At 40.1% G+C, this 14,982-nt stretch overlaps 1 protein-coding gene across 3 annotated transcripts in view; it reads left to right on the top strand.

Moving 5' to 3' along the window:
* Positions 1-14,982, top strand: part of LOC116050660 (whirlin-like) — a 147,975-nt gene that overhangs the window by 88,630 nt on the left and 44,363 nt on the right. For all 3 annotated transcript variants that reach the window (XM_035996324.1, XM_031300898.2, XM_035996327.1), the window contains exon 3: positions 10,147-10,272. In XM_035996324.1, the coding sequence (XP_035852217.1) occupies positions 10,147-10,272 (126 nt within the window). The remainder of the gene's footprint in view (positions 1-10,146; positions 10,273-14,982) is intronic.

The following is a 14,982-nucleotide window of genomic DNA, read 5'->3' as shown; positions in this document are numbered from 1 at the left end:
CATCGGGGAGTGTTTTGTCAAGTTCTGCCAATTCAGAATCATTCGGGAGAGTCACTTTGTTCTTGTCTGTTCTTGGTGTTTTACAAGCAGTGTTTGGAATAACGCCGTTTAAAAGAACGGCGTTAGGTAACGACGTTATTTTTTCAGTAACGGGGTAATCTAACTAATTACTTTTCCCGTCGTTACAACGCCGTTAACGTTACTGGACGTTAAATGCGGTGCGTTACTATGCATTGATTGAATAAACTGTGTAATCCGAACGCACCCCTGGCTCACAGCTAGTGAGGAGGTGGGTTAATAACGAGGTAAGCGATTATGATTGGCTAAGTCAGAGTCATGTTTCATAGTAGCCAATCCGAGCCAGTGTTTTTACACACATGCCAGCACACGCGCCACACACACATACGACAGCTAAACAGAGATTCGAAGAAGCAGTAGAGATGGCGAGTCAGGAGCAATCCGATAAAAGTTGGCATTTTCAAGGTGGAGCTATAAGCACTACTTCAAATTCATTGTGGTCAAAGGCAAGAACGTGCATGTAATGTGTACATTATGTCCAGGAGCGAAGACTTTGTCGACATCTGTTGTAAGCAACTCTAATTTAATGAAGCATCTCACAACGACCCACGCATCTACAAAGCTAGTGGCCAAAAACACCGATACCTCCACCACAGATGATAGCTCGCCATCCACTAGCAAAGAAAGACTCGGAGCAAAGTCCTCCCAGCAGCAAAAGCTAGATCTTTCTGCCTCACAACAAAAAAACTGCTCAAAAAAATACAAATTCTTTGACATATAGCAACTTTTTTTTTTAACAGTAACGCAAATGGTTACTTTCCCTGGTAACGAGTTACTTTTATTATAGAGTAATTCAGTTACTAACTCAGTTACTTTTTGGAACAAGTAGTGAGTAACTCTAACTAATTACTTTTTTAAAGTAACGTTCCCAACACTGTTTACAAGACATGGTCATTGCTATCAATAACTTTAGAGGCCATATGATAATGCAATCAACATGTCCGGTATTTACAGTGGCCTGCAAGCACGCATTAAAACAGATTCACTTTTTGGTTGATTGGGTATCGTGCGCACACACTTAATTTAGTGGGGCATAACATTGTTAACTGCTGTCAAATTTTTTTTGTACAGTCCCTTTTTATTTTTTCTTCTAAATACACATCCAGTAGGCAGTAGACAGTTACAGGAGGTTGAGTATGGGATTATTTTTGTGACTTTAATTCCAAACAAAACTTCTCAAGTATCAAACAAAAATCACTAACTCAAGCAAAAAAATTGTCACCTCAAAGGTAAAACTTAAAACTTGCAAACAAAACATTTGTGTAGTTGCAAACTATTGAGGGTGGTGCAGGAATATCACACACAACTCCTGGACGCCTGGGATCATCTGGTCTCCTGAGCTCACTGATGGCCCACCGCTCCAGTCTGGACGACAGCCTTTTCTGCAGGACAACTCTTTGGAGGGCTGGGATGTGGCTGTAGTCTTTCACCTTCTTGACTTCTTATTGTAAAGCTTGAAGTACCTTATTAGATGATAAAAAGTGTTTGAATTTAGCTCAATAATAAAAAAAAATAATTAAAATGAATAAAGCCTTTGCACTCTAGGAACATTTTTCTAGCTTCCATAATCACTACTGGAACACTTATTTCTGGAATATTATTGATCACACTTTCTAGATTCCTACCTCCGTGTTGACTACATGTGTAAAGTACAATATGGCTTCATGTTGAACTTACTCAAATGATCCATCTACTTTTCCCTGGGTAATCTGCCAAGGTGGTCCAGGGCAGCCAGCAGGACCCGAGCTTCATCAGCCATGCACATCACTAAAAAACAATAATGATCACTAAGCAAAGTATTTGTCAAGGGCCTGGTGTGTTAGTTACAGTACATAGTTTGGACAGTAGTTACAATATGCATTAATTCTAAATATTGTTGAAATTTACAGCGTTAAAATATACAAAAATATGTCCGTTATCTGCCATCTTGCAGCAGTGCAATAAAAGAAGAAACAGTGTGTACAGATGGAACATTATCTAATGTATGTGTCAACCTCTAGGTAGAATACGTTATATTCACAGCTAACAACAACAAACGTCTAGTAACCATGCTTGCAACGTAGATCACAGACAATATATATATGATCGATACTTACACTTTATTAATCTTGTAGGAAACGCTGTTTAGAGTTGTTGAGTGTGTCCTCCAGACTCAGTCTCTAACACATTTTTAAACTGAGTATGACCTGCTGAAGTGAAACAGAAACAAAAGCTCCTACAGAAGAGACAAAAAGCAAACAAAGCAAAAGAATCTTATTGCCAAGGCATGACACAGTGAGAATACAAGATTCCGACACCTGGACCAAGAAAGCCACTGTTCTGGAGGAAGTAAGTCCAAAATCCTACACAGTCAGAACAGAGGAGGGTCAAATCCTGAGAAGAAATCGAAGGAGTTTGCTGAAAACAAAAGAGACACTGCAAGAACAGACAAATGAAAATTCAGAGGAAGATCCAGCCTGCACCGCATCAGCTGAACCACCACCTGTGCTAGACAGCAGCGGAACAACTGAACAGACTGACTTACCTGCACTGAGAAGATTCACACGCACTGTCAAGGCACCAGACAGGCTGAATCTTTAAAGACAATGGACAATCGTATCCTTTTGTTAAAAAAGAAAAGAAAAAAAAACAGAAATCTGAATCTTTAAAGACAATGAACAATGGACAATAAACTGTATCCTTATGTTAAAAAAGAAAAGAAAAAAAAAGAGAAATCTGAATTCAAACATGGACAGTTATGCATTTCCATGGAAGTAATGTGAAGAAAAATGTATATTCATGATGTATGTTCATGTTTGTACTTCAAAGGCTGTAGGACAGTTTAAAGAAATATTGTGGTTTGTGAATATGGTAGCATACATTTAAAGAAAGGGGGATGTAGTGATAAGTGGATGTCACCCCCAACCACTAGGTAGCTGTAGTGTTGACATAGCTACCTGATCATGATATAAGTATGCCAGTAGTGCATTAGAGGAAGTGATTGAAGCCATGCTACTGAATGTGTATGCTGACAACGTCAATCAATAAATACCTTTATATTCAATCGTGTTACTTACGAGACTCAATTGAATATAAAGGTATTTATTGATTGACGTTGTCAGCATACTTCCTCTAATCCTTGCTCCTCATGAGCTCTTTCCATCTTGGAAAAGCCACTCCAATTTTAACTTTGGTCTTGTTGCTTTGCCTGTCGCGTTGTCGTTTTAATTCTCTTTTTCGCTTCCTTGGCGACTTCGTTACATGTCCTCAAGAATAGGTGTGATCCTCCATCTTCAACAGGCTTTCAAATCTGCCGGCAGTCGCGAGTAATCTCCCCGTGGCATTCGTCACGGTCAGTGGTGGAATGTAACAAAGTACAAATACTTCGTTACTGTACTTAAGTACATTTTTCACGTATCTGTACTTTACTTAAGTAGAATCAATAGTGCATACTTTTGACTTGTACATATGCAGTGATAAACATGTCCAGTCTGTTTAGGTACATTAAACCACGTTAAGCCTTTTCCTTACAAGAGCCTCAATAAAGCAGAAACGCTAAATCTCAGATAACGTCCATAATAATTGGACTTTGGGTTAGATTTTTTGACAGTTTTCAGTGGCAATATAAGAGAGAAATTTGGTGATCACTGATCGTTGTTTAGGTACATTAAACCACGTTAAGCTTTTTCACGTAAGCGTTTTACAATGTTGGAAATGTTCGCGCATTTCAAAAGCAGGGAGATTCCGTTCAAAAATGTATGTCTCCTTTGTCAGTTCGCCATGTGTCTACCGGGCACAAATGTTGAGCGGATCTTTTCGGTCATGAACAACACATGGACTGACGAGAGGAACCGCATGACCATTCCCACCTTAAAGGTGCTACTCGTCACACAGGCCAATTTTGCTGACACCTGTGCGCAATTTCACAGTAGACTTTCAGCCAAAATATTGATTCTTGAGCAAATTCACCCCTCTAACAAATATACGGAATGGATTTTTCCAATAGGGAAGCTATCTGCTCTATCAAATGAGATTACATTTGTATTTGTTGTTGTTTGTTGTGTGTGTTGTTGGTTAGAATAACACTGGTAACACTTTACGGTAAGGGTACATGAATTATCATGAATGAATTAATTGATGTAGGCTATGTATTATTATGCATTATGTAATTAATGATTTATGTGTTACTGCATTCCTTTATATCCCATGAATCATCAGGAATTGACATGTTCATAGTCTGTCATTCGTGACCTCATACATGAACAACCCAACTAAAGCATTAAGTACGTGGGCACATCATTATGAATTATGATTTATTAAGCATGATCGTGATTTATAATCAGAATTTGTGCAGTGATGACATTTTTTTGCAGAAAAATAAATCATGATCATGCTTAATAAATCATAATTCATAATGATGTGCACACATACTTAATGCTTTAGTTGATGTGTTGTTCATGCATGAGGTCATGAATGAGAGGCTATGAACTCATGTCAATTCATGATGATTCATAAGATATAAAGGAATGAAGTAATGCACAAATCATGAATTAATTCATGCATGAATTCATAATTCATGTACCCTTATCGTAAAGTGTTACCATAACTTTAGTTCAAGCCTGTGGCTGTTACGTATTCAGGAAACAGTGGACCCAAATGTAGAGAGATCAGGCAGTCAGGCAGGAGAAGATTGACTAGGATTTATTGTGCAAGAACAAAAACCACAGCAACAAAAGGAGTCCTGAAGCAGCAGGCAAAAAACATCCAAGGAAGAGGAAAAACCAGAACGGGGGAATCCAGGGGGGCACAACTGAGGACAGGCACGAGGAAAAACAAACTGGGCGGGCAAGGAAACAAGACAGACTAGCAGGGACAGGACGCAAACAGATATAAAACGATCTGACAAGAGACAAAGGGAACACAGAGGTTAAATACATGAGGTAATGAACAAATGAGGGACAGGTGATACAACAGGTGAAACACATCAGGGCGGGGCAGAACAATCAACAAAGGCGGGAACACAAAAAGTAAAACTAGACATGACAAGACAGAAAACAGACTATCAAAATAAAACAGGAAACAGAAATATACACAGAGAACAGAACAGTCAAAACAGGGTAAACAGAAACTACACAATGAACAGGGAAATAAGTAAATATACAAATATACACATTAGAAATATACAAAACAAGATACATACAGAAATCTATAAACAAGGCAAAAGAAATATCCAAACAGGTAACAAATACAGAATAAATATACAAACACAGGGAACATACAGAAATCAATAATACAGAATATGAAATATTCTGAAACCTAACAGAAATGTCCAAAACCACAACAGTGGCAGCAGTTCCAAATAATTTGTTTAGTCCCATGCAATGAAAAATACCTTTTCACAAAGTTTTTCACAAGTTCAGTGGGTGCATTTTCCAAAAGAATGCTTTAATTCAGAAAAATAAAGTTGGTCCCACACGAAACTCACTCACTGTCTTTTAATATTATTTCTTAGATATGTAGGCTACATACCAAGAAATGTCATGAATATTAACTGAGATACCCTATTATGTTGTGAGCAGTAGGCCTACGTGTGCTGTTGGCAAAATTGTGTCTAATCTGTCTGTCTCTATGTCTGACCTGGGCTGGAACATGTTCACGTTAAAAAGCGTGTGCGTGCACGAGCACTACGGTCACACGCAAAGTGTCCCGGTTTTAGTTCTGGGAAATCTGGTCACCCTGTTGTTTGTAACTGTAAGGCTACCAACGTTTAACTGACTTTAGCAGTTTAGATAACACACTTGACTGTCCTGCGGTTCACAGTCGCCTCGTTTAAGGACTTACACTGCTGCAGCGGTGCACTGCCATGAACTGCAGCGACGCAGTGTTGCCAACTCTTTTCCAATGAAAATTGCTAGCCCTAGCTCTAAAAGTCACTAAAAGTAGCTAAATGACATCATGTGCTCATTTGCATATTTGTGATGTCATTATGCAATAATTTGCGTATTTGTGACACTATTATGCAATAATTTGCATAACATTTAATGGTTGTGTCAGATGCATCAAGTCAGAGATCAAGACCAAGATAGAATCAATAAAAATATTTAAGCAAATAATCACAAACTCACTACAGTAACTTATAATTACCTAATTACCTAAGTAAGGTATATTTGAAGTTTAAAAAAAGAAATCTACAAAAGGGAGGCAAAAAGATCGATAGCACAACATTCTCAAAAAAAGGCTGGCTTGGTTCAGTCACCAAGGACTGGATACCCCGGGCCAGGCCAGGCCAGCTCAGCTTCTCCCGTCCCGCTGTCTGACTGCCTGCCTGCGGCAGAGAAGGCAGACAGGCCCCCGGCCCCAATGACCCGTCACCCCACCTCTTGTAACTGCCTGTGCAGTAGGGCTGTTGGAACAAATTACGAAAGTCGAATATAATTTGAATAGTTAAAAAAAAATTATTCAAATGCTGAAATTACTATTCGATTGTGATTTTTTTTTTATAAATATGTTGGCTAACGTTAGTTAATCTCCCTCTTCTTGCCTTGGCCTACCTGCATGTGAAAACGAAATGCTTTTGTCATGTTACGTCTGATGAACAATCAGTTAGCGGGAGTGAGAAACACAAGGCATTGTGAGGTCTTAAGACCACGGAGCAAACACACCGAGTAACGTTAGTACCAGGTTAGTACAGGGGGGAGTGAAATCGGAAGAAGGATGGGAAATAGTTTTAACATGACTTTAAAATCTAAAACCTAGTTAGCCAGTTCTTGTTTCATATCTGCGTCGCGAGTTATATAGGAGCTTAGCTGGGAGCTTCATGGAAACTAAAGTTTATGTTAACATTAGCTGCCCTACAGCTGTCAGAGTTAGCTTCGACTTCATATACACTCACCTACACAAGATTATTAGGAACACCTGTTAAATTTTTTGTTAATGCAATTATCTAATCAACCAATCACTTGGAAGCTGCTTCAATGCATTTAGGGGTGTTATCCAGGTCTAGACAATCTCCTGAACTCCAAACTGAATGTCAGAATGGGAAAGAAAGGTGATCTAAGCAACTTTGAGCGTGGCATGGTTGTTGGTGCCAGACGGGCTGGTTTGAGTATTTTCCAATCTGCTCAGTTACTGGGATTTTCATGCACAACCATTTCTAGAGATTACAAAGAATGGTCTGAAAAAGGAAAAACATCCAGTATGCGGCAGTCCTGTGGGCGAAAACGCCTTGTTGATGCTAGAGGTCAGAGGAGAATGGGCCGACTAATTCCAGCTGATAGAAGATCAACTTTGACTCAAATAACCACTCGTTACAACCGAGGTACGCAGCCAAGCATTTCTGAAGCCACAACACACACAACCTTGAGGCGGATGGGCTACACCAGCAGAAGACCCCACCGGGTACCACTCATCTCCACTAAAAATAGGAAAATGAGGCTACAATTTGCACAAGCTCACCAAAATTGGTTTAAGGTAAAATTAAGGCAGTTCTGAAGGCGAAAGGGGGTCAAACACACTATTAGTAGGGTGTTCCTAATAATCTTCAAGGTGAGTGTACCATTACCTTCTAATATCTGTATTCTCAGTAAGGTGACAATCTTCAAGAAACAGGTTGCTTATAAATCACTAAAATAGTAGTGACAGCTAGAGTGTGGATCGGGCCGCATTTTTCTGTCCGAGCCGGGCCCGCGTCTGACAGAGCAGTAACCGAGCCCGGCCCGAGCCCGACAGGCATTAAGATATTTATGTCCAAGCCTGACCCGAGCCCGACACAGTTCAAATCAAATTTTTTTCTCATACTAATGACACATGTACGTTTGTTTGTGTGGAAAGCCTGCTTTTATTAAGCAACTGTAGGGCAACAAACGCACGTTAATAAGCTGTTTAATTTAAAATGTTCAATGCCTTTTCGCGCTGATGTGACCGAGCCCGACCCGAACCCGAACATCATTTCTAAATATCTGTCCGAAGGGGCTCGGTTCGGGTATCCATCCTCTAGTGCAGTGGTTCCCAACCTTTTTTCCTTGGCGCCCCCCCTACTTATGTCTAAGAAAAGCTGAGCCCCCCCTCCGAAACCGAAGTTGAGGTAACGTTCCCTTACTTTCTTTTTTGATACAGAGATGTTATCAGCACTTTTACGTTTCTCCGCCATGTTTCGTTCATAAAATAGTGATGCCGTGGCGGCAGGAAAAACGAGGATGATAGCAGCTAGCAGCTGACTTGATGACAGCAGGGTCACAGGTTAAGAGGTCCCGGAGGTTTGGCCTACTAAGTAGCCTGCCTACAAGTTTAAGCGAGAACAAAAATATATAGTTTTTATACAGACTTTTGTATACATTATATATTTATCATAATTTGTTTAACATGTGCAAATATTTTTTTTTACCTCAACCTCAAACCAGATAAAGACTTGCGCCCCCCCTGTGATCTTTGCCGCCCTCCTTAGGGGTCCCCGGACCCCAGGTTGGGAAGCACTGCTCTAGTGGCAGCACCGTTTGGCTTAGTTATCAACGCCGTTAGCATCGTAGCTAACTTAGTTTATGACAAATCATTTCAGCTGTGCTTTCTAACATGTCATTGTGCTAACCGAGCACCTTTTGCCTTAAAGGGATATTTCACCACTGGAAAGATAAATATGTATTTAAATTGGGTCATTTATTTAGTAGAAATGTGAAATAATTTTAGAAGTTGGTGCCTTCTAGACCGAGAAAAGCCAGAAAATTTATTTTTGGCTCATGTGGCTGAAAGACAACAACTCCCAGAATGCATTTGCTTCGCTTCCCTACAAGGCCACTCCCAAGCCACGCCTACCGGTTACAGAGGGCAGTCAAGTGGGTTTTATTGTCATTTCAACCATATACACTGTATATTGTGAAACGAAACAACGTTTCACCGTGGCTCAAGTGGTGTTACACATTTAAAATATATCAAAACGACAAATATAAGAACTTTCTTGAGATTGATTTTCCGAAATTAACGCGTTATTTTGACAGCCTTAATATATATTAAGGCTGTCAAAATAACGCGTTAATTTCGATTAATTAATCTGAGAAAAAAAAACGCAGATTCCGGAGCCATTCTAGCCACCAGGGTGACAAGAATGTGCTGCCTGGATCATTGATTGGAACATTTACTTGTAAAAATCTTCTTCCTGAATAGGGTTGGCTACCGAAATCTGGTGCCACTGATATGTCTGCGCTTCTCTCGGATGCTCTGAAACAGAGGATACAGGCAACACAAACACCGCTGCATGTGACGCTAGTTAACACTTTACTCGACAGCAGCTAACGTTAGCCTACCGGTAGCTAGTAGCTGGATTAAAAACGGTTAAAATGCTGACAGCTAATGCTAAACGTTGTAAAGTTTGACTGTGTTTTACTGTAGAGGATTCCAACACATGTAACAATCTGCAACTGCCGTTGTCGGAAAAACAACACAGACGGTGCGTTCAATGAAACTGGTAAACTACAGCCTCGTGGTGTATTCAAAGTTATTGTTAAATGTCCTTTTCCCATCTGGTGGTTGTTTTTGTCGTTCAACAGCAATTTATTAGTGAAATAAGTTATTGTTATTGTTATACATTATTAAATCATTTCATTTTGACCATATGGCCTAGAGAAGCCTTCTTTAATGTCGCCGACTGTTGTTTAGTACCCTTCTTGTTTTTTCTTGTTTTTTTTACTTTCTTAAAAAGTATCGGTCCAGGCACCGTTAATTATGTATGCGATTCATTTCGATTAATTAATCACAGAGTATGTAATTAATTAGATAAATAAATTTTAATCGATTGACAGCCCTAATATATATATATATATATATATATATATATAAAACAGACGTGCATACTGTACACAGCAATGCCTGTAAAATCTTTGACATGCAGGAGCAAACACAGTAATAGTGACACCAAACTGCATTGATTGTTACTGGCACATCCTGCTGCATCTTTCCTCCTATTTGACTCAAGTCCACTCAGAGACACCAAAATATGACCCCTGTAAGTGTCTTAACAGCATGTTCCATGTTTTTACACTCAATAGTTTGGTTTATTGACAACACTAAAGAGATCTGTATGTCATGTCTCCCCTATAGGTAATCCTGAATATGGACGATGGTCGCTCTCTAGGCCTAATGATCAGAGGTGGAGCTGAATATGGACTAGGGATCTACATCACTGGAGTAGACCCTGGATCTGCTGCAGATGCTGGTGCACTAAAGGTACCCCAACTAAATGTGTATTAATATAATTGCTATATTACACCACAAAACCTTTGCCACATGTCCAATCTAATAATAATTCTTCACTTTTCAGTTTTGGAATCAGCACCGTTACTGATCAGACTTGAACCCAAATTAGAGTTCAGAATCATTGGCCAAGTGGCGAACACATACATTAAGTTTTGAGTTGCTAAAACAACAGCTAAAAACAAGGACTACAAAAATGAACAAAGATTAGTAAAAATAACCATAAAAGGTGTATAAAAAAAAGTTCTCCACTTGCCCATACTGAGCGTCTTTTTCCTCCAAGCTCGGCTCCTCTACCAGAGGCCTGGGAGCCCAAGGGTTCTAAACAGTACCTTAGCTGTTCCTAGGACTTTACTCTTCTGGACAGATATCTCAGATGTTCCTGGAATTTGTTGGAGCCATTGTTCCAGTTTGGGGGTTACAGACCTGACTGTTCCTATTACCACTGGAACACCTGTTGCCTTCACTTTCCACATCTCTTCTAGCTCCTCTCTGAGCCCTTGGTATTTTCCAAGCTTCTTGCGTTCCTTCTTCTTGATTTTGCTGTTGCCTGTGATTTCTACATCTATCCCAACTGCCTTTTTCTGCTGTTTGTTGGACTCAAACCCAACCAGACCCAGTAACAATAAGGATAATAGAAATATGACTAGAAATAATAGTAGTGCAGGGCGTTGAGCAGGACCACGGCAGCAGCTGCAAACACCATTTAGATGCCACTCTAATCTAAGGAAATCTGCGAGGCGAGAAAGCATTAGGACTCTGGGGAAGAAGCTCTAAGAATTAAGTTAGTAACAAGCATTAATGGGACATTAATGCACACAGATAAAAAGAGAGAGCTCAGTGTGTCAAAGGAAGTCCCCCAGCAGTCTAAAACTATAACAGCATAACTAAGAGCTGGTCCAAGGCAAACCTGAGCCTACAAAGGGTTAGTAGATGAATCTGATATCAATGAAGATGAAGAGAAGCAGAGTTAAGGACGGGTGCTGTGTCTGCAGAAATTTGACCTCTTTTCTTAGTTCTTGTCAGTACACGTGCTGCAGCATTCTGGGTCAATTGAAGAGTCTTAAGGGACTTGTTTGAGCAACCCGATAATAAGGAATTACAATAGTCCAGCCTCGAAGTAACAAATATATGGACTAGTTTTTCTGCATCGTTTTGAGACAGGTTGTGCCTGTCTCAAAAAAAGGCGGTTCTTGAGATTTGTTTTATGTGGGCATTAAAGGATATATCCTGATCAAAAATAATTCAGAGATTTCTGGCAGTAGTGCTGGAGGCCTGGGCAATGCCATCCAGAGTAGTTATATCTTTAGATAATGAGCTCTGGAGGTGTTTAGGGCCAAGTACAATAACTTCATTTTGTCTGAGTTTTACATCAGGAAATTGTAGGTCATCCAGGATTGTATGTCCTTAATTCAATTCAATTCAATTTCAATTCAATTTTATTTATAGTATCAAATCATAACAAGAGTTATCTCGAGACACTTTACAGATAGAGTAGGTCTAGACCACACTCTATAAAGCCCCAACAATTCCAATAGTTCCCCCAAGAGCAAACATTAGCAGTGGCTATTGCGACAGTGGCGAGGAAAAACTCCCTTTTAGGAAGAAACCTCGGCAGACCCAGACTCTTGGTGGGCGGTGTCTGACGGTTGGGGTTATGCCGGTACAGGATGTAGCGTGGCACAGCAGAGCATGGGTGGACGCGGTGGACGCAGCAGGACGTAGCCGGGCATTGCAGGGAATCGCAGAGCGTAGCAGGGTGTAGCAGGTCCATAGCCACAGCTGCACCCAAGACCCAGGTCTTGGTGTCGCCCTAATCCGAGGCGATGTTCTGGGCGAAGAAGAAACATAAGGACTCTGGGGAGAGCTAGGTGAGTAACAAGCACTTCTGAGACAGGATGTGCATAAAAGGAAACAAAAGAAAAGAGCGTGTCATAAGAAGGAACTTCCTCGGCAGTCTAGAATTATAACAGCATAACTAGGAGAGGCACTATATTATTGATTATACGATAGGTAAATCTGATGACTGTAAAGAGAAACAGAGAAAAGCAGGGGTGCTGTGTCTGCAGCTATACACCCTGCCCCGCCGGTCTAGGCGTTCACTGCAACTCCTCACTCCCTAACTATAAGCTTTATCAAAGAGGAGAGTTTTCAGTTTAGTCTTAAATGTAGCGACGGTGTCTGCCCCCCGAACCCAGATTGGGAGCTGGTTCCACAGGAGAGGAGCCTGATAGCTGAAGGCTCTGCCTCCCATTCTACTTTTAGAGACTCTAGGAACCACAAGTAACTCTGCATTCTGGGAGCGTAGTGCTCTAGTGGGACAATAAGATACTAAGAGGTCCTCAAGATATGAAGGAGCTTGACCATTTAGAGCTTTATAGGTCAGAAGAAGGATTTTAAATTCAATCCTGGATTTTACAGGAAGCCAATGGAGTGAAGCTAATACAGGAGAAATATGATCTCTTTTCTTAGTTCTTGTCAGAACACGCGCTGCAGCATTCTGGATCAGCTGGAGAGTCCTAACGGACTTATTTGAGCATCCTGATAATAAGGAATTACAGTAGTCCAGCCTGGAAGTAACGAATGCATGGACTAGTTTTTCTGCATCGTTTTGAGATAGGATGTTCCTAATTTTAGCAATGTTACGAAGGTGAAAAAAGGCTGTTCTAGAGGTGTGTTTTAGATGGGCGTTAAAGGATATGTGCTTGATGCATGCTTGAAGTTAAACTAACTTGATTTTAACAAGTAAACGTTAATTTTCAAGTTGTCAAAACAAAACTTTTTGTCTTACCTAATGTAACGTTAGAAGCCTTCCTCTATTGTTAATGTAAAGGTTTAGTAACCACAATTTGATCCTTTAGGTCAGGGAGAGAAAATGCCTCCCTTAAAATCAAGCCCTTTCACAAATTGTTGAGTTAAGAAGGACACCCTATAAACTTTGCGAAACGCTGTCTGCAATAAATTCAACATTATTTGTGCCTTTTTGTAAATTTGGCAAACATAATACATTAAGTTATTTCTTTTTTTGTGTAAAAAATCATTGTCAATTTGTCCTGGCCTGTACCACTGCTGCACTTTTCTTTTTTTTCATGCATTCTGTTAAATAACTCAACTTTCATGGACAGAATAGATCGGTATTATAAGTAACTACAGACATGTCTCCTTCAGCTGTTTCACTACTTCCTTCTATATAAAAACTACAATTTGTACCCTAGCAGGGTTTTTCAAAACACTTTAGCATAATATCAGAGGTGTAGGTCTGGAATGGCTTACATCAAAAATAGGAGTCAGTATGTACAAGTGGGCAATGTCATGTCCAAGCTAGCTAACACCACATGCGGTGTGCCACAGGGTTCGATAGTTGGACCAAAATTATTCATTATGTACATAAATGATATTTGTAAAGTGTTCAATATGTTGAAATATGTCATTTTCGCAGATGATACCAACATTTTTTGTTCAGACAACTGTTTACAAAGGCTAATGGAGAAGGTGACAGTAGAACTACGTAAATTGAAACTGGTTTCATGTAAACAAGTTATCTTTAAATTTGAAAAAAAAAACGAAGTTTATGATTTAACAGCTCAGGTAAGCTTAAAGGTCCAATATGTAATAAATTTACTGTAATAAATCCAAAAATGACCCCAATGCGTCATCAGATATTAAGGAAACATGCGAAGTTGAAATACTATCTTTTCTGACAACAATGCTAATGCCAGTATTTTCTCCTTTTGAAATTTTTGAAAAATTGACGTAACAAACCCGTCTGGGTAAATATTGGAGATGTATTTGAAAGATGGAGACAGCTTAGAGCCCAAAAGGACACAGAGTTGGCTAATTTCCTCCTGAACAGGTAAGCATTAGCTTCAGGCTAATTTATCACAGCTACTAGGGATGGGCATTTTATGTCATTTCAACATTTGTGTAGCTACTCACATTGAATTATATAGCTAGAGTACCCGAGTTGGTTACTCGCAAAAACAATTGAGACACAGCCAGTGAACGCTAACGCCGCCATGCTAACCCTGCTAACTGCTAACGTTACCAGGACCAGGCAAGCAGCCACGGCTGTTTACAACGTGTAAGCGGCTGTAGCCGACAACGGTGAGTTATTTGAAGCCAAGAGAGGGGGGCTGTAAATCGGAAAGAGAGGACCTTGAGTTTGCAGTGTGTTTAGTGATTGTTGCCGTAATTCTAAGCCAATAAAGTGTGTTCAGTCGGGTGGAAAAGGACAGCAAGGTAGTGGTATTTTTAATACCGTAATTCTAAGCTGAGGAAGTGTGTCTGTCTGGCGTGTGGAGAGGATGGCGAGGTTGTGGGATTTTTAGCAGTTCCTACGGTAATTCTAAGCCGAAAAAGTGTGTCTGTCAGTTGGGTACAGAGCTCCACGTGAGCATGGGCTTTTATCACTGTCAAAATAGCCAGCATCTAACGTTAGCTACTCCACTGTGCTGTGGAGTGATGTCTGGCTATGTGAGACAAGCGTCTAGCAACATTGTTGTGGATGCTCGGTATCAGCCTGGCAACCAACGTGAACTTCGAGTCTGGGGAGGAGGGGGCGGGGGAGACGACTCTCTCCAATATTTTGAATTTGTACTGCAGTAACTATTTTAAACACTAGCTGTCAGTATTACATATTGCACCTTTAAGGATAGAAACTGTTGAGTTAGAGAGAGTATATTA

The sequence above is a fragment of the Sander lucioperca genome, chromosome 2, assembly GCF_008315115.2.
Source record: "Sander lucioperca isolate FBNREF2018 chromosome 2, SLUC_FBN_1.2, whole genome shotgun sequence".
NCBI lineage: Eukaryota > Metazoa > Chordata > Actinopteri > Perciformes > Percidae > Sander > Sander lucioperca.
This window is presented reverse-complemented; position numbering and strand designations above follow the sequence as displayed.